This window comes from Pristiophorus japonicus, chromosome 13 (genome assembly GCF_044704955.1).
Source record: "Pristiophorus japonicus isolate sPriJap1 chromosome 13, sPriJap1.hap1, whole genome shotgun sequence".
Classification (NCBI taxonomy): domain Eukaryota; kingdom Metazoa; phylum Chordata; class Chondrichthyes; family Pristiophoridae; genus Pristiophorus; species Pristiophorus japonicus.
In genome coordinates this window covers 35,991,917-36,012,678 of record NC_091989.1, presented here as the reverse complement: position 1 = coordinate 36,012,678, position 20,762 = coordinate 35,991,917, and the positions used below count along the sequence as shown (strand labels likewise).

At 42.8% G+C, this 20,762-nt stretch overlaps 1 protein-coding gene across 3 annotated transcripts in view; it reads right to left on the bottom strand.

Annotated features, from left to right (window-relative positions):
• Positions 1-3,606: 3,606 nt before the first annotated feature.
• Positions 3,607-20,762, bottom strand: part of cd36 (CD36 molecule (CD36 blood group)) — a 50,043-nt gene continuing 32,887 nt past the window's right edge. For 2 of the 3 annotated variants that reach the window (XM_070897363.1, XM_070897362.1), the window contains exons 8-13: positions 17,377-17,564; positions 13,648-13,766; positions 12,030-12,103; positions 11,014-11,068; positions 8,057-8,213; positions 3,607-4,865 (exon numbers count right to left, since the gene is read on the bottom strand). In XM_070897363.1, the coding sequence (XP_070753464.1) occupies positions 4,759-4,865; positions 8,057-8,213; positions 11,014-11,068; positions 12,030-12,103; positions 13,648-13,766; positions 17,377-17,564 (700 nt within the window). In that variant the 3' untranslated portion in view covers positions 3,607-4,758. Of the gene's footprint in view, positions 4,866-8,056; positions 8,214-8,350; positions 8,503-11,013; positions 11,069-12,029; positions 12,104-13,647; positions 13,767-17,376; positions 17,565-20,762 lie in introns of those variants that run through there. The other variant, XM_070897364.1, reaches the window with a different exon arrangement.

The following is a 20,762-nucleotide window of genomic DNA, read 5'->3' as shown; positions in this document are numbered from 1 at the left end:
GACTCAAGGTAGACAAGTCCCCTGGTCCTGATGAAATGCATCCCAGGGTATTAAAAGAGATGGCGGAAGTTATAGCAGATGCATTCGTTATAACCTATCAAAATTCTCTGGTCTCTGGGGAGGTATCAGCGGATTGGAAAGCAGCTAATGTAACGCCTCTGTTTAAAAAAGGGGGCAGACAAAAGGCAGGTAACTATAGGCCGGTTAGTTTAACATCTGTAGTGGGGAAAATGCTTGAAGCTATCATTAAGGAAGAAATAGCGTGACATCTAGATAGCAATAGTGCAATCAAGCAGACGCAACATGGATTCATGAAGGGGAAATCATGTTTAACTAATTTACTGGAATTCTTTGAGGATATAACGAGCATGGTGGATAGAGGTGTACTGATGGATGTGGTGTATTTAGATTTCCAAAAGGCATTCGATAAGGTGCCACACAAAAGGTTACTGCAGAAAATAAAGGTACACGGAGTTAGAGGAAATGTATTAGCATGGATAGAGAATTGGCTGGCTAACAGAAAGCAGAGAGTCGGGATAAATGGGTCCTTTTCCGGTTGGAAATCGGTGGTTAGTGGTGTGCCACAGGGATCGGTGCTGGGACCACAACTGTTTACAATATACATAGATGACCTGGAAGAGGGGACAGAGTGTAGTGTAACAAAATTTGCAGATGACACAAAGATTAGTGGGTTGTGTAGAGGACACAGAGAGGCTGCAAAGAGATTTAGATAGGTTAAGCGAATGGGCTAAGGTTTGGCAGATGGAATACAATGTCGGAAAATGTGAGGTCATCCACCTTGGAAAAAAAACAGTAAAAGGGAATATTATTTGAATGGGGAGAAATTACAACATGCTGCGGTGCAGAGGGACCTGGGGGTCCTTGTGCATGAATCCCAAAAAATAAGTTTGCAGGTGCAGCAGGTAATCAGGAAGGCGAATGGAATGTTGGCCTTCATTGCGAGAGGGATGGAGTACAAAAGCAGGGAGGTCCTGCTGCAACTGTATAGGGTATTGGTGAGGCCGCACCTGGAATACTGCGTGCAGTTTTAGTCACCTTTCTGAAGAAAGGATATACTAGCTTTGGAGGGGGTACAGAGACGATTCACTGGGCTGATTCCGGAGATGAGGGGGTTACCTTATGATGATAGATTGAGTAGACTGGGTCTTTACTCATTGGAGTTCAGAAGGATGAGGAGCGATCTTATAGAAACATTTAAAATAATGAAAGGGATAGACAAGATAGAGGCAGAGAGGTTGTTTCCACTGGTCGGGGAGACTAGAAGTAGGGGGCACAGCCTCAAAATACGGGGGAGCCAATTTAAAACCGAGTTGAGAAGGAATTTCTTCTCCCAGAGGGTTGTGAATCTGTGGAATACTCTGCCCAAGGAAGCAGTTGAGACTAGCTCATTGAATGTATTCAAATCACAGATAGATAGATTTTTAACCAATAAGGGAATTAAGGGTTACGGGGAGCGGGCGGGTAAGTGGAGCTGAGTCCACGGCCAGATCAGCCATGATCTTGTTGAATGGCGGAGCAGGCTCGAGGGGCTAGATGGCCTACTCCTGTTCCTAATTCTTATGTTCAAGGGAGATGTATAGAAATAAATGATCCTGTATTCGTCCTCAATCACGCCATGGGGCCCAAATTGGCTTGAGGACACTGTAATTAACAAAGAGGGGAATAGGGTCATCGTGGTAAAATTCAACAATGGTCAGATATGCCATAAGCATCTGGACCAAGTAAAAAAAAGGTTCAGCATCGACACAGAGGAACCTGAAGAAGACCATGAGATGGAGCTCACAACATCACCAGTGAACGAGCAACAAGAGCAATCAGAAGAATGCACAGTCCCTGCGGACAGCCTGGACAGGCCGGAATCACCACAGGTGACAGACACTCACATCAGCGGGGGGCGGCAGGGGGGTGAGGGGTGATGTCATGTATGTAACCACAATGTAACAGCACTGTATTACTGTATACACTCAACCTAGATGCACACCTTGACCATAAGGGGTGAACTTGTGGGAGACACTCCCTACCTGATCACACAGGTATAAAAAGGGAGGTCCCACGCAGGGTCATCTTCTTTGGAGTCCTGTGAATAAAGAGTTACGGTCACAGAGTGACCTTGTCCCCAGAATGTGCCTCATGTGGTTTCATGCTGTAGAGTAAGGACTTTACATGAGGGACAAGACAAGATCAGTCTTTGTGACCATTTGTAGCAATAGGGAATAAAGGTGGGGGTCATTTTTAAAAAGGATTTGCTGACCATGCTGTTAAAAGAGCTATTCAATTAGTCCTATTCCCCTGCAGCCCTGCAAATGTTCCCCTTGAAATATTTACCCAATTCCCTTTTGAAAGTTGCTTTTAAATCCACTTGAGTATGAAAATGATGTCCATTAGGAGCAGTGGCTGGCCGACTCTTGATGCCAGCTCGTGTCATTCTAGCAGTGTAAGTGGTTGTTCACATTTGCTGCAGAATATTTCACATGGAGAGCAGCTATGACATTTAGGGGTCGAAATTCGGTTGTGGACACTGCCCGTTACCTTGCGTGGGAGGCGGTTAACGGGTGGCAAATGCCTACCCTCGTCAGTAAGCGGGGTCGATGCCTCGCTCTAGATTCAGTTGGCTCTTTGGCAGAGATGCCAAGAGGCAATGCTACGCTGGCTAACCCCACCCCGTGGTGACGTCATCCAGTGTATGTCACTTTGACGTCTCTGTCGCGACATTTGCTTTATACGGCTGCCCTACAAACAGGCGACCGTACAGCCAGGAAAAAGTGGTCGTTAAAGAGCAGATAACGGGCGGAATTGCCCAGAAGGGAAGGTAAGTATTTCTCTTTATTTATTTCTGCGTGTTTTCATTAGTTTTAAGAGTGAGGAAGTGTGTGTGTGTGGGGATTGGAGAAGGTTTAGTTCTTTTTTTTTCTTCGCGTTTTTTTTCTAGCATGGTGGCAGCCTCCCGATATGAAATTCAACTCCCGCCCGAGGATGAGTGTACAACCCCACTTTTTAGCGCTGCTCTCTCATCTTTGGCCGGAAAAACATGAATTTAGGACTTTGAGGCTACGCCCAATGCCGGCGCTAAAATCAGCACGTGGGTGATGACACTGCCTCAAAAGCAACTGTGCCGAATTTTGCCCCCTTAAACTTTTGTCCAGCTCCCTTGCTGTTGAGGGAAGGAGCAGGTAAAGTGAGTGGACTTGGTAATGCCATAGCTTTCACATTGGAAGCCAGGAGGTAACGGTATACTTGGATAGTTAATACAATACTCTGTAACCTGGCAATAATTGGTCCAGCCTGCAGGTACTATGTCCGCAATATTACTCCAAAATGCCCACATCAGAGGAGAGAGGGCGAAATTACTGTTGTTGATAATGTTAATGGAACTAGTCAGTATAAATATAAAACTGAAATCCTGTTCTCACTTGGGCTTGTGTCGTTCTTAAGTGAAGGATTTTCACCTCCAGGAAATTGAGGCAAAGAGAGAAAAAACCAAGCTTCATAAGGTTAACTTTCAAGAAAGATTTATTCAAATAAAATGTAATACATCTCAAGAACATGCTTTCTTCTGCAATACTACAATGTAATTAGTCATCAAACAACAACACTGACTCTATCACAAGGAATGCCCTAGGTAGTGTAATCATACTCGCAAGAGTCAGTTAAACTAATGACCAATGCAAAATGTGCTTATGTAATCATTTTTACACCACTGGTAATAATGGACCGTTTTTGCTTCACTGTGTGGGATCCAGAACAACTATGAATTGACCCAAAAATAAGAGACTTAGGATAAATTAAAGACTAAATCTGAATTCCATGCATTAGATATGATCAAAACTTGAGTTTTGAGACTGGAAGACAGACCTTAGCTGGTTTAAAAAGTCATCAGTGCTTACAAAGATGCACCATTCATTATTTCTGCTACCGGGAGTCAATGCTTATCCTATGTCAACAGACAGCAGTAAGTATAACAACATTGAAGGATATTATACAGCAAATGGCCTGGTAGCTGAACTCCCAAAGAGCCCGTGCTTGAATTTTAATATCTATTGGCCTTAAAACTCAGTTTTCCCTGTTAGTTTTGCTGGGACTCAGATGGGCTTCTTGTGGTGGTGAACTGTTTCATCTCAGCTTCTGAGAAGAGCTGGTAGAGGGCCGAAATGTTAGGTATTTCTGATTTCATAAAGCCAGAAAAAAATAATTTCAGAACAAAATAATAGGAGTTATCTTAGAGATTCCTAACTAAAGTTTTAAAAAAAATGTCCAAGAATGATAATGTGTGCACACACACACACACACTCACTCACACAATCACACACATCTGATATCGCCCATTTTACACTAAGGCCCAAAATCAAAATTACCCCCACAGTGTCTTAGGGATAAGGAATGATGTTCTTCTACTTCTGTGTAATTATCATACATGTGAATAAATCTAAGAATTATTTTTAGCCTGAATGGGCAGTGTGGTATTTACCAACTTTTGGAATAGCCAGGAAGGCAGTGGGGATTCCATGTAGTCTCTGGACTGTGTTACTGTGGTTAACTTCATTGCAAAGAGTGGATCTTTCAGTTTATAGGAGTTTCCGTCTGCTGAAAACAGTCCTTTTGCAGTGAATGGTCTTTCTCCCAACTCTTTTACAAAGTGTAACTGTATTAGATTCAGCTTTTAGAAAAGTTGGTCAGAGAGTTTTAGACAATGAATGTATGCTTTCTGTTCAGGAATCTTGTGCCCAGTACATGAAAATACTAAGATCTGTTACTTTTGTCCAGTTTACAATTTTGGATATTAGGGTTACATGTTTTCTCAATGTTGTCTTCTTTGTTGTCTCTGCAAATGTTGTCTTCTTTGTTGTCTATTCAAACAAAACAAAACACAGAAATCATTTTTATAGCTTTACACATGTTGATACATGTATGGCATTTCATCCGCTACAATTACTTGCATCAATCACAAGAGTCAAATAACTGGAACTAATTTTAGAATCCATCAAATAGTGCGTCCCAATGGGAAGAGAGTGAACCTTCCATTTTTAGCAAATAGAAGTCTACCAGGGTGGATTTCTCAGGAGCTTGGACTCATTGAGACCCTTAATGAAGGTGATGGGATCCTGTTTGTATCAGACACCAGATTAACCAAGAAAACAATGATCCTCCTAGCTATATCCTATCCATGGGCCCAAGTTTGCCCCTCCAGTTAAACCGGTGCACCTACCTGAGGTGCGCCGACTTTGTAGATGAGAAACAGCGCCGAAAACTTACCTCAGTATTCCCCCCACTCCTTGGAACATTATAGGCCTTGGCATGGTGCAGCACAAGCAGGGGGGGGGGGTGCGGGGCGGCGGAGCCAGGTCCCAGCGCTGAAAACAGTGCCGGGACCACTGCACATGCGCGCTAGAGTGTGCGTGCATGTGCAGTAGCTCCTCGCCCCCAAAATCTGTGCAGGCTGTGTGGGAAGTGCCCGAAGCATGCTACCCCTAGCCCTGGCCGAATGGGCTCCCTCATCAGCGGCCAGAGTGTGCAGAGCTTGCTATAGACTCTGTGCAACAGTACCCAGCTGCTCGTGTTTTCTGCAGTAAAGCTTTGCTGAAGGTAGGACTTCTATTTTTTATTTGTTTATTTATTTATTGACTGATTGATTATGTGGTCCTAAATTCTTGTTTGATTTACATTCAAATTTACTCCATCTGCTTTCAAAAGGAATTTTGCAAAATAGTTTGGCTGAAACTTTTATTTACAGGACTTGCTATAATGTGTTTGCCAATTTACCAATCCATTTTTAATCTAGTTGTTTAGTGCTTTGTAAGTCTTGATGCTCGGTGCAGGTCTTCTCAGCTTCCTTGTATTTTTTATTTGTTATTGAATGCTTATTTTTGTGCTTTGTTTAGTGCTTGGTGCTTTAAATGTATTTATGCTTCTTTAATGATGTTGTGAAAGTGTTTAGTGCTTTGCAAGCTCCTCTCACTTCCCTTCCCCCCTGCCCCCCTGCCCCACCCCTCATCTCTGGCTACCTGCGCTGATTTCTTAACTCACTGCAAGGTTTTTCTGTGCGGCCATAAGTGGCCACATACGCTGACCTAAGTTAGTTTGGAGTAAGTTTTAGCTGTCTAAACTTGCTTAAATGGCCAAAACAGGTGCAAAAGGTAACGCCCCCTTTTGAAAAAAAAACTAAACTTAAAAAAAAACTAACTAACTCACTTACACTGGAGCAAATTAAATGGGCAGAATTGCAATTTTTAAGATACTCCAAAAAAATCTAGCTGCTCCAAAAAAAACAGAGCAACTCCTGGGCAAACTTGGGCCCCATATTACTACAATAAATATAAAATGAATAACTAATATGTCATAAACCAATCACTGATTTCTTTGTATATAAAGTGGTAGCTGATTCTGCTGCTGTTTAAAATATATCACTAAGCAAGGTGGGAAGAAACGTTCTCGATGTCCCTACTATGATGCAGCAATATCAACACCACTGATAAGGCAGTAAGTTAATTGCTATCTCTATTCAAGAAAGCTATCCCAGCACAATATGCTTACACTTCTCAATGTGAGTTGTACATGCTTGTCCACTTAATGTGACATTTAGTTCTGATGTTATAACAAGCAACCATATCTGACAAGAAGGAGTACATATAAGACCTCAATTAGTCATCATGTTAATTATCTTTTGATGAGTTCTGTGATCAACTATTTGGGATTTCCAAGTGATGACCCTCCTGAAATTTAAAAGCCTTGGTTCAAGTTGTACTTCTGAACATCCTTCATCATGGACACTTCATTATTGGGCCTGAAATCATGCTCCCCACGGGCACGTACGAAGTATGCATGCGCTCGTGGGGTCCCCGCAAGTTCCGGGTTTAAGCATGCGACGTGCATGTGTCTAAACCCTTGTGATCTGTCAAATATTCTATGGATAGGTCACACGTATGCGAAGGAAAAGGGTCTCCGCGGGCGGAGAGTTGGGCTATTTGCCCAACTCCTGCCCAGCAAATGCCCTTCAAATTCTTACATTGGTAAAAGCAGGCATAAGGCCTACTTTTACCAGTGTAACAGTTTTTAAAAAATAGAAAAATAAAATATTATGACTCATTTGTATGTTAAAAACCCTGTCCATTAAGGTAAGTTTATTTTTAGCCCTTTTAAAACATCTTGAAAAAAATTCAAAAAAATAAATTTTTGTATAAAATATTTAATTACATTGCATTTTAATTCATTTTAAATATCTAATGTATTTTTAACATTTATTTTCAGTGTTTGTGTGTTTTTGAGGGTATTCCAATTCATACTTATGGCAGCTCCATACATACAGAATTACTGTAAGTATGAATGGGGATCCCCCTACTCTGATATAAGATTCTGAGGGGGCTCGACAAGGTTAATGAAGAGAGGATGTTTCCACTCATGGGAGAATCTAGAACTAGGGGGCATAGTTTCAGAATAAGGGGTCGCTCATTTAAAACTGAGATGAGGAGGAATTTCTTCTCAGAGGGTTGTAAATCTATGGACTTCTCTGTCCCAGAGAGCTGTGGAGGCTGGGTCATTGAATATATTTAATGCAGAAATAGACAGATTTTTGAGTGATAGGATAATGGGGAGCGGGAAGGGAAGTGGAGCTGAGCCCTTGATCAGACCAGCCATGATCTTATTGAATGGCGGAGCAGGCTGAAGGCCAAATGGCCTACTCCTGTTCCTATTTCTTATGTTCTTATAAGTTGGGCCGGCCCACATTGTCCCAGAGATCTGTATGAAACCTGGACAATCCTGGGATATGTGAGCCCCTACGCTGGCCTTCTCGTAGAGCCCCAGGACTGCAAATTGCCAAATCTCCGGGACCACCAGATACTTTCGTAGAAATTATCGCGGTCAGAGGCATCCACCCACGTGAAGCCTCCGACCGCAATTTCTGGGGCAATCTGCAAGTGAGCCCTGTAACTTTTCAAAATGTTGTTTCTCTGTCCTGGCATTTCTGACAACTTTTGAAATATGCCAAAATCATAATTTTAGTTTCATACTGGTAATGGTTATGAGGATGCTTTCTGCTTACCATTTTTGTCCTTAGTCATAAAAAAAGCAATTGTACATGAAAGTAACAGCAGACTTCCAATGCACATCAGGGTTATCTGAATAATACCAAGTACTGTCATGGGTGTGGTTAAAGAAGCCCTGAACATCTCTGCAGTTTCATCATCAACAGTCGCTGTCTAGGATTAAAAACAAATCACGTTATAGTAAACAGAACATCAACTTCCATCAGTAAAGGCAGCAAGCCAAAGTTCAAGTAAGTTCTACTTATTCTACAACTTCATTAGAACAGGAGTAGGCCACTCACATCCTTGAGTCTGTTCTGCCATTCAATTAGATCATGGAACTGTATCTTAACTCCATCTACCCGCCTTTGTTCCATAACCCTTAATTAGGGAGCGCAGAGCTCTGGGCGTGTATATTTAAACACACTCTTCTCACCTCCAACAGCAGGTAAATTTTAAATTTCTGTTAATAGAAAAAATGTTGACTGTGTTACCAGCTTTTTGCTAACTTAAAAAAAAAATTCAGATGTTTCTATAATTACAATTGAAGTTTCAAAATTAAGTTTTGCAAACCAAAGCAGTTTGGGACAACTGCGAGAACATTGTTGAGAATCATTGCTCAACTTGCAACAATGCACTGACACAGGGCTTGCTGCATTACCACTGCATTAAAAATATTGCAGCTCTGGAAACCAGAGTAGCCCAGGAATATGAATTTGTTTTCTAATTACCACCCTGAATAAATTCCACTCTTGGGGCTCAATTTTCCCCAATTATCTGTGCCGATTTTTTGGCATGCACCTTTTTATTTGGAGTAAATTAAAATCTCCAAGTTTCCCCAAAGTTTCTGCACCAATGTATTTCACTTAGGTACGATTTTTTTAGGCTACAATTTATTTACCTCACTAGAGGCGTAACCTGCCACCTGCACCAATTCTGGCTATTTAAGCAAATTTGGCCAACTATGATTTTTCGGCGTATGTGTCTCTGAAAAACCGTCTGGGCAGTTAATAAAATCAGCACAGGTAAGAGAATCACGCAGAAGATCTAGTTCCATGGCCAGAAAGCAGCGGCAGAGAGTGGGGGGCATTCGGTCAGGGCTAGGAATGGCTCCGGGGGAGGGAGGCATTACGGCCTGGGCTGGAAGCGGCACCGGCCCCGGGTGGGGAGGGAGGCCTTTTGGCCCGGGCTAGGAGCGCCATCAGGGGGCGAGGAGGGGGCCATTCCAATTCATACAGTTTACAGGATAGCCTTTTGGCACAAAGACTCTTTAATATTTTCATGTTGGTAAGCTGCTGCCTTAAATAGCTGCAATATTCAAGGTGCTTGTGCAGGTTGCTGTGAGCTGGCCAGAATGTCTTGTATGTTTCACTTTCCAGCCTCAGCCCGCAGTGTGTCCCTCGTTACCCTGGCAACCCGATCTTTTTGGCGCACCTCTTAGGCTCCATCCACAGAGCTTAAGGGCCACGTTCACAAGTTAAAACGGGGAAACTTTCAACTTTTTTTTTTGCATAGTCGGGCCCCAAAATATCGGGCGTAACTCTTCAAATATGGCAAAAAGGGGCATTGGGGAAAATTGAGCCCTTGGTCTGTAAGTTTACTGTCTGATGACTTCTCCCATCCTATTGGTGCCAATTGCTTCCTCATCCCTTCAAAGTTAGCCTTGTTTAACTACAAAAAACTGGTTTGGGATCGTTCTTTTTTCCTTTCAAGCCTGGTGGTGAATTCAACCATATTATAATCCCCTTTCCCAAGATTCTCCTCGACTATCCGATTATTAACTATTTCTAGCTAATTACTCGCAATTAAATCGAGTATCACCTGCTCCCTTGTTGAGCTAAAGACATGCTGCTTTCGTGAATGACCTTCAATGCATTCAATAAATGTATTTGCTTTCTGTTATGATGCTGTTTTCCATGTTATTTTCATGGAAGTTTAAATCTTCCATTATTACCACAATTTTCCTATGGGCCTCTGATTTGCATATACACACATCCCTCCATTAAGTCAACACACTCAGGAAGTCTGTAAAATAACCCCACCAATATTTTGAATCCTTTCCTGTTCCTAAACTGTATCTATAGTGATTCCACCAGTTCATTACATTTGCATAGATCCCTCCTTTCTATCCATGATGTTGTCCATTATTAATATTGCAACCTACACCCATTCCCACCCCCAAACAATGATTTTCCATTTTACCCTATCCTCTCTAAGTATCCTATATCTAGTATATTTGGCTCCCAAATTTGCTTGGACTGCAATTGCTGCCATATCATAGCCTTCTGGTTGCTGTCGTGCTTTTCGTTCCTTTATTATATTTACAATGCTCTTAGCATTGGACCTGCACCGCTGTGTCTGGTACATACGTGATTCCAATGCCAAATTACATGCTTGACTCTTAATGGCCTCGGGGCAAGAAGGGTTGGCAATAAATACTACCTTGCTCGTGTTCCCACATCCCAAGAACAGCGATATGAAGACTCAGCTTAATTAATTGATTATTTTCTCCTTCTCAGTCCCTCACTATAGATTTGTTCATTTACCATCTTGTTTAACCTGTGAATCTGCCCACCTCCACTTCCGTAACATTTGTCCTCCACTCACCTTATTAGTTTAGAACTAGAACTTTAGAACTGAGATAATGAGGAATTTCTTCTCTCTAAATCTAAAAATGTGAAATCCAGGGTATCCAGTTTGTTGCATAATTCACTACTCTGTGGTATACCATGTCGGAGTCCCAATGCATTATGTCTTCAGATATTTTATTTTTGAAATTATATAATAAATACATATATGTATACACAGATACATAAATATCATATATATATATGATTAAAATAAACTTGTTTAGTTTATACAACTGATTCTAGGTATCACTAAACACCAAAAATAAAATAACATCAAAGTTTATGTTTCTTCAGTAAAGCATTTTTTTCCATTGCAAAATTATAGTGCAGAAATATCCTCTTACCTCATTAAGCCAGAGAAGTGGAAAATAAATTGGCTGCTTAATGTTGGATAATATACTGCAAAGAAAAATATTTTGTTTGAAAAATTTTGAATACATGGTATCCAGTTTCTGTAACAATGAGATTGTCACTGGACAGAGCACAGTTTGAAATACAATGCACCGTTACTTTTGTTTAATGTCTGTGAAGTGGTACTTTATTATAATACATTCCCAGTATTCTGCTGGCCGGCCTCCAAGCTCCACCCTCCATAAACGTCAGTTCGTCCAAAACTCTGCTGCCCTGTGTCTTGTCCTGCTCACATATTAACCGTGTTCACTGATCGATATTGGCTCCCAGTCCCACACAGTCTCAAATTTAAAATACTAATCCTCATATTTAAAACCCTTCATGGCCTTACCTCCTCCTGCGGCCTCCCAGCAGCAGGAGGTCCCTGCAGGCTGCTCACCGGCTCGGGCCGCACAGCAAATTTAAAGGGACCGTGCAACAAACATAAAAATTTGAGGGAACGTCTCCTACAAGCCCCTCGCAAACTCTGCATTCTGCTCATTCTGGCCCTTTGTGTATCGTCCTTCACTTAGCCCCCACCATTGGCAGTTGTGCCTCAGCCATCGAGGCCGCCCCCCCCCCCCCCCCCACTACTGGAATTCCCTCCATCTCTCCACTTCCCGCTGCTCCTTTAAGGCCCTCCTTCAACCTCACCTCTTTGACCAAGCATTTGGGCACCACAACCAATAGTTCCTTCTTTGGCTCATTGCCTGAATTGTCTGATTCTGCCTCTGTGAAACACCCTGGGGCGGTATATAAATGCAAGTTGCTGTTGTTGAATGATTACAAAATGCTAGAATTTGCCTGAGTTCTTTTCGTAATAAATAATAGTCCTGACAGGAACCCGTCAAAATTTGATATTTACTTTAACATGATGATTTATCCTAGAAAAACATATCAAAATACTATTATCTTTTTGAGTAATTAATTATTTGTGAGTATTTGAATAATGAATACAAATGAAACATACTCAATTTTCTTTGAAGGTTTAAACATTAAGTTGATTTGTATTCGCTTAGCAACCCTCAAGGTAAATCCAGTGACCTGCAAAGAAGAAGAAATTGTAAAGACATAATTCAGAGAAAAAAAAGATTTGTTGAATGTTTCCAGATAAATAGATAATTCAACCCAACCTAGGAGTGTATGGTACCGAACAGAGGGTCTCACTGCGAGCTCCTGTTAAAGATTTCAGGTCGGACTAGTTTTGGTCTCTAATCTGAGGAAGGACATTCTTGCTATTGAGGGAGTGCAGCAGACTGATTCCCGGGATGGCAGGACTGACATATGAAGAGAGACTGGATCGACTAGGCTTATATTCACTGGAATTTAGAAGAATGAGAGGGGATCTCATAGAAACATATAAAATTCTGACAGGATTGGACAGATTAGATGCAGGAAGAATGTTCCCGAGGTTGGAGAAGTCCAGAACCAGGGGTCACAGTCTAAGGATAAGAGGTAAGCCATCTAGGACTGAGATGAGGAGAAACTTCTTCACGCAGAGAATTGTGAACCTGTGGAATTCTCTACCACATAAAGTTGTTGAGGCCAGTTCGTTAAATATATTCAAAAGGGAGTTAGATGTGGCCCTTATGGCTAAAGGGATCAAGGAATATGGAGAGAAAGCAGGAATGGGGTACTGAAGTTGCATGTTCAGCCATGATCATATTGAATGATGGTGCAGGCTCGAAGGGCCGAATGGCCTACTCCCGCACCTATTTTCTATGTTTCTATGTTTCTATGTTCTCTCAGATTCAACGTCTGGTTCTCCGATAAGCAAACTCCCTTTTCCTGACGATCAGGAGTTTGTCGTTACTGCTCATTATCTAGTGATACGATAGGGTGACCCAGGGGTCAGAACAGTGAAATCCCTTGTGTGGACTGGATGCTGTAATCGCGCACACGTGTTTCTTCTTTCTGTTGTCTCATTTCTGCAGACTGCCTAAACGTGTCCTTTCTTGGCTGTACAAATATCCAAAGGCCTGACCTCTGACCCTACCCTCGCTCCCCATGCCCAGGGATTGGCCAGTCAGGCTGCCAATGATGTATGGGGACTGCCGTGCGAACGCCGTATCTGTCACAGGGAACAGTGAAAAACAGCAGGGATTTTTTTTTTGAAGGAAAGTACGGAAACCATGGCACTGATATTTACGGGAGGGAATGGAGGCAGTGGGGCAGAGGTGCACTGGCCAGAAAACATGGAAATGCAGGTTTCCCGGAGTTCCTGCCAAATTTAACAACTGGGAGCGGGGGGGGGGGATCCGATCGCATGAGTCCGATCACGGGATCTGGAAGTCGGTTAGTTTGGTCGGCAGGGGGCGGGGGGGGAGGTGGGGGGAAGCACTCTTGTTTTATATAGTGCTGAATGCTACAGGCAGGATGTCGGATAAATTTACCAATAATGAACATACCAGGACAGGGAAATATTTGAGCTGTCAGGTTCTTGTCATCGTTTTCTAACTACTTTATTCTTTAACGCTTGAGTAACTGCTATTTCTGACTCCTTTTGCTAGAAATAGGCTGGAATTTGTTCAACCACAGATTAGGGAGGTGAAAAAGTTTTTTTTTCAAAGAAAGTTGCTATCACTTACAGGTTCCACATCCATTAAGGTTTCGTGTTCTTCCTTGTTGGGTCTCATCCCCTCGATCGAGTTCAGGAATTCACCCGTTGCATATAGAAAGTGAGGGAGTGAAATATAAATCGGTTTCTCTGAAATTCAAACACACCATTACACTACAGTTGTGCATTACAGTACAGCAAAATGTCCAAAGAATATTTCACAGGATAGGATATTAAGTCACATTAGAACGGGCTCTTTATATGACTTAATCTTGAAAGAGGACATTGGAAATCAATGAAAGTTGATCCATCAGACAAGTGATATAATTGCATATTCTAAAGATGCAACAAAAGACCAGAAAAAGCGTAAAATAAGAAATGCAATTTGGCCCAGCCAGGCCATTCTTTTTCCACTCCAAGTACAATCCATTCCATTGTGAACTCTTACCTAATGTAACCTCTCCCTCACCTCTTTTTCCGGTACATTGTTGACTGTATCGGCGCCACTTCATGCTCTCACCCCGAACTGGAACATTTCAGGACTTTTGCTTCAAGTCTCCCTATGTGAACTTCCCTATCTCCATTGGGGACAGGTTGTCAACCAATAAGCCCACTAGCTCCCACAGCTACCTTGATTACACTTCCTCACACCCTGTAAAGACTTCATTCCATTCTCCCAGTTTCTCCGTCTCCATCGTATCTATTCTGACGATGCCACCTTCCACACGAGTGCTTCGATATGTCTTCCTTTTACCTCAACCGAGGATTCCTCTCCACCATGGTTGACAGGGCCCTCAACCATGTCCGTCTTATTTCCAGCACTTCTGTTCTCGCACCTTCCCCTTCCTCCCAGAACCACGATAGGGTTCCCCTTCTCCTCACCTTCCACCGTATCAGCCTTCACATTCAACGGATCATCCTACTCCATTTGCCACCACCAAACACATCTTCCCCTCCCCTCCCCTTTCAGCATTCCAAAGGGACCGTTTCCTTTGTGACACCCTGGTCCACTCTTCCATCATCCCAGCACCCACTCCCCTTCCCAGGGCACCTTCTCGTGCAAGCGCAGGAGATGCAACACCTGCCCTTTTATCTCCTCCCATCCCACCATCCAGGGCCCCAAACACTCCTTCCAGGTGAAACAGCGAGTTACTTGTAGTTCTTTCAATTTGATATACTGTATTCGCTGCTCACGATGCAGTTTACTCCAAATTGGGGAGACCAAACGCAGATTGGGTTATCGCTTTGCAAACCACCTCCGTTCAGTCCACAAGTGTGATCCTGAGCTTCCGGTTGCTTGCAATTTAATTCTCCATCCCACTCCCACCCTGACCTCTCTGTCCCCAGCCTCCTACACTGTTCCAATGAAGCTCAACGGAAGCTCGAAGAACAGCACCTCATCTTTTGATTAAGCACTTTACAACCTTCCATACTCAACATCAAATTCAACAATTTCAGATCATAACCACCGCTCCCAGTTTTTCAGACAGCAAATGCTGGTAATAATTCTGCTGTTCGTTTAATTACTCCTGCCTTCCACCCTATCACAGACCATCCCTTTTGTTCTTTCCTTCTCTCCCACCACCCCGCCCCATCTCTCCTCCCTGCCTCGCCTTTCCCTGCCTCTGTACTTGCTTAAAACCTGTTACATCTGTAACATTTTCCACTTCTGACAAAAGGTCATCGGTCTGAAACGTTGGCCCTGAATTTGTGGTCGGAGGCTTCCCGCGGGGAAATGCCACCGATCCGCAAATAAATTGCCCGCATACCTGGTGGTCCAGGAGGTACAAGACTCGTGGTCTTGGGCCCCTCCGGGTACCCGCAGGTAGAGGCCCACGTATCTCGGGCGCAGGTGGTTTGCGAGCACTCCTGGGATCACGTGGGCCGTCCCAACCAATGACAGACGGGGATCCCCCATTCATGCTTATGGGGATTCCGTATGTATGAATGGGAATGAATGTAGGTATGAATGGGAATATCCCAAAAAATAACTCTACACTTCAAATACATTTTTTTTAAACTACTATATTTAAAATTAATTAAAATGGCATTTAATTAAATATTTTAAACAATTTTTTTTTTAAATTACGTGTTTTAAAGGGGCTAAAGATAAATTTATCTTATTTCACAGGTTTTTAAATGTCTAATTTATTGATAACATTTTATTATTCTGTTTTTTAAAACTCTTACGCTGGTAAAAGCAGGCGTTATGTCTCCTTTTACCAGGCGTAAGAATTTCATGGGTATTCGTTGGACAAATAGCCTAATACTCCGCCCACGGAGGCCCTTTTCCCAGGGATGCGTTGGGTCTGTTAGGAAGATTCTTGACAGATCGCGAGTTCCAAGTTTTAGCGCATGCGCAGCGCATACCTAACCTGGAACTTGCGCAGCCTGTATGGGCATGTGCACACCTCGTACGCACCCGTAGGGGCCGCAAATTACAGACCCATAACTCTGTCTCTCTCCACAGCTGCAGCCTGGCCTGCTGAACATTTCCAGCATTTTCTGTTTAAATTTCAGATTTCTAGCATCCCCACTATTTTGCTTTTGTCTTACCCTATCTCCATCATCTATCCAGCCTTACATCCTACATTATACAAACATAACTGGTTTCTTTCCTCGGCATTTCACTATCATCATCAGCTCAGGAACCATCACATTATACATCGCATTTGATTATTGCTTTCTGTTCTTATCAGCAGTCCTACTCCCTACTCGCACAAAGGGGAAACTGCCCCGTTAACTGAAATACAGATCTCATGTGATTCATGTTTGTTGAATTTTTGATCACATTTACCTCCATTTACAGAGACAGAAAAGTCAGAATTTAGAAATTTCAAATCCATCTTTCGCAAATGCATTTGAACCAGTTATTTCTACAGGACAGATTCTTTCAGCTCACTGCTCGCTGGTGAACCTGTCTGTCACATAACCTTTTAATGACTGTTTTGGGGACAATTTGGAAAATATCTTCAACATGTGGCACATGGTATGTAGCAAATACATCATGCTGTGCTTTCATTGTTTGATCCGGGAATACAAAATACATCATGTTGTGCTTTCATTGTTTGATCCGGGAATACAAAATAAAATAGACAATATCTGGTGCAGTCAGTTGGCAGTTATTTGGCACGAGTCAGCACAACAATGCCTGCAGCCTTTTATCTTGCGTTTTAGGAGTCTGTCTGGTGTATTTGTAAGTATAGTTGTTGTGCTATATTTTCATTTATTTTAATTCTCTAATCTCTTTGCCAAGACCTGTTTTCAGGCTTTTGAAAATAACACTTTATAGTTGGAGGACAGACCAATTGCCCTACAGTTCTTCCCTTGCTTTCTGAGGAGAAGCTTCCCTTCAGAGTCTCCGTTTGGTTTGAGTTTGGGAAGTCACTGTGTTGATGTTGGGCACAAACCTCAACCCCTACCACTTCTTAGCACAACACCTGCCCATGTCATAATGATGTTAAACAGAGGTCATTATTCAACAGCATCTTTTCAACCATGGGTCATCATCATAACTGCCTATGATGATGATCCATGGTTGAATGTTCTAATGTTATGGAAGACTTCTGACAAGTGACATAGAGCTCATTGAAAAAGCCCCTTCAATGCTGATGGCAAAATTCCAATTGTAAAGCCTCATGAAAAAACACGGCAAGCTAATGTATATGTTGTTAAATGATCATATTTAGAGTTGTGTTCAGCCAGAATTGCTTTGGCCGAGTGAGAGATTCCCAGCTATTCCATGCCCTAAACTACTCACCCTCCTTACAGCTACTGATATCCAGGATTCCTCCAAAAGTGCAATTATTTGAAATAGTCATGTCTTTGCAATAACAGTGATTGTCAGGATTCTCAATAACAGATGCAAGGGCTTTAGGAGGAACAACAAAACGATGGACAGGAATTTTCTTCAGTACTATTTTTTGTTCATATTCTGCAAAGATGGATCTGTGGGGAGAAGAATCAGTAAGAGTGAATTAGCTTTGTTTATCCATTGCAAACACTGGCTCGCGGCGGTCGCAAACCCTTCCCTTCCCATTTGGTGTTAAGATATATATTTTATTGTCTGTTGAGTACACCTCTGACCATGCAGTGTGCACCAATGATGCTCTGGATAATCTGCCTGAACAGCAAGTGGGGTCTGTATTGCAGCTTTAAAATCTATTTGTTACAAACCCCACCACGATCAAATGTAGTTTGAACATATGCGGGGGATGGTAACCTGGAGGAGCGTGTGGGTTTGGGTGCAGGTGGGGGTTAAAAGTGGCAAAAATGTGGGCATGTTGGGAAGCCAGCTTAAACCCGCCAACTTCTGCGTTTAACTGGAGTACGTTAGGCGGCTTTCGCGCAATCCCCTCGCGGCGACAGCAAGTTTCTTCCTCCCGTTGCTAGGCAACAGTATCTCTCTCCGACTCCTCACAAACGCTCCAAAAAAAAGACTTGCATTTATATAGCGCTTTTCATGACCACCAGACGTCCTAAAGCGCTTTACCGCCAATTAAGTACTTTTTGAAGTGCAGTCACTGTTGTAATGTAGGAAACACGGCAGCCAATTTGCGCACAGCAAGCTCCCACAAACAGCAATGTGGTAATGATCAAATAATCTGTTTTAGTGATGTTGATTGAGGGATAAATATTGGCCAGGACACCGGGGTAACTTCTGACTCAGAGGGGAGGGTGCTACCAACTGAGCCACACCTGACACTTAAGAGAGAACATTAAGGATGGCGCCAATAAAGTGGGGCGCAGCTTTTGAGCGCCCTGAGTCCATATTCTGCAATTGCTGTCTCTGTGCCAAACCTCACAACTCCTCCAAATTCCATCTTTGGATTGTCCCTTTAAATACTGGAGTTGAGATTGCGACACGTGGGTTCTCATCATGCTCGCTGCCGAGCAATTGCCGCCAGACCCAGAAGTAAATGATATCGGTCCGCCCTGCTCCCAACTTGCTTCTGACTTAATATCAGGGACACAAAGTTCTGCCTTGGAAACTGAGCGGTGAAGGTCTTTTAAGGGACATACGCCTTCAATGTCTGTGGGGCTAATAGCACAGTGCAGTCAGCTTCACACAATTAGATAGAAACATGTCCCATGTCTAAACCCATGCTGTGAATTTCCATCAGGGCCTGGTTGGGGTGGATCCTCCACCACTCCAAATTCCATTCCCAGGAATTCCTTCAGCCCTGGTCTCCCTAACGCTAAACGACTGGAGCCCCATGATAAACTTTGCATACAGGTCTGTTCAGTGTACAAATGGGGCTCTGGGGTTTGGGTTTGGGTCCTCGCCGAGACCCTGCCTAAAAATGCCAGTGCTGCTAATTTTGTTAAAACCCGGTTATAAAGTGGGCCGATGTGTCAAAAGTTCCTCTGGTTGGAGGCACCAGCTGCAGCATTAAAGGCTCCCTAGCCTTTACGGGCACCCAAGGTGTATCTCTCGTGGCAGAGGCTCCAGAGATATCACTTTAGGCTCCTTATCTTCTAAATTATTCTTAATATAAGGCTACCCTTCCTCCTCTCCTGTCATTGTTATCCTTGCTTGGTTCAGCTGTTAGAACTCTTGCCTCTGTCGGAAGGTTATGTGTTTAAGCCCCAATCCAGGATTTGACCATATAACCTCGGCTGAATCTTCAGTGCAGTACGAAAGGAGTGCTGCATTGTAGGGGATGCCATCTTTCTGGTGAGACATTAAATTTGAAGACGAGCTGGGAGTTCTCGCAGTGTACTGGCCAACATTCTTCTACCAAACAACATTATTAAAACCAGATTAACTGGTCATTCACTTCATTTGCTGTTTGCAGGACCTTGCTGTGCGTAAACTGGCCCAATTTGCCTGCAAAACAACAGTGACTACACTTCAAAAGTAATGAATTGATGTGAATCACTTTGGAATGTCCTGTAGCTATGATAAGATGTTACATAAATGAATATGCTTCATTTCCTGAACATGTTGTACCTTTGCGTATTAAGTCACTCCCAACATCTGGATTGAGCCATGTTTATGTAAGCCCTATAAAATCATAATTGTTTGTTGCTACATATATCTCCAACTCAAGCACCTTATTCTAAACACTTCTGGCAGAAAGTATAGAATTTTAATTGCAGTAATTTTAGTTTAATCTTGGATTGCTTAGTCTTGTTATTTGTTTTCTTCGACTTGCTTTCTTTTTCTCATTCGGTTATTCTCTCCCTCCTCCTGACTGCTCTCCAAGCTCTGCTTTAATTAAAGCCCCTGCTCCTCCACATCTTCTTTAATTGAACTTCAATTCCTTCATCTTCCCTAATAATCCGTATCTTTGATTCTATCCTGTTTCGATGCAGCCACGTCTCTTAGGCAAAGCTGATTTACCTGTAAACGAGTCGGTTATTTATGACACCAATGCCTGGATTTGACCATCACTTGCTGGCTAGCCACTTATTTGCTTCCATCATTTTACTTGTGAATTCTTTCATTCTCCAGACACCAGTATTAACCTACAGCACACAGCTTTACATCCCCTCTTTCAGCTTCCTAGGCTGACACTCCAGTGCAATGCTGAGTGAGTGCTGCACTGTCGGAGGTGCCATCTTTCGGATGAGGTGTTAAACCAAGGCCCTGTCTGCTCTCAAGCGGGCGTAAAAGATCCCATTACACTATTTCGAAGAAGAGCAGAAGAGTTGTTCCCGGTGTCTGGGCCAATATTTATCCCTCAATCAACATAGCAAAAACAGATTATCTCGTCATTATCACATTGCTGTTTGTGGTAGCTTGCTTGTGTGCAAATTGGCTGCTGCGTTTCCTACATTACAACAGTGACTACACTCCAAAAGTACCTCATTGGCTGTAAAGTGCTTTGAGACATCCAGTGGTCATGAAAAGCGCAATATAAATCCAAGCCTTTCTTTCCTACCAACATTCTTAAACTTCTCTTTGGGTGATGAGGTTTGCTTCTTCCCTGTGTGATTGATTCTTACCACTGACCCCATTAACCCTTTTCTCAAAATCCTCAGCCTTGACCCCTGTAGCCAAAGGCGGCCCTTTTAATTTTATTCTATGGCGAAAGTAACTGTCCACAAATCACACCATTGCACTCCTAACACCATAACCTCCCTTTTCCTCAGCACGGCATTTTCTTTTGTTCCACTAAGCTGCTCTGAATTCTTTAAGTT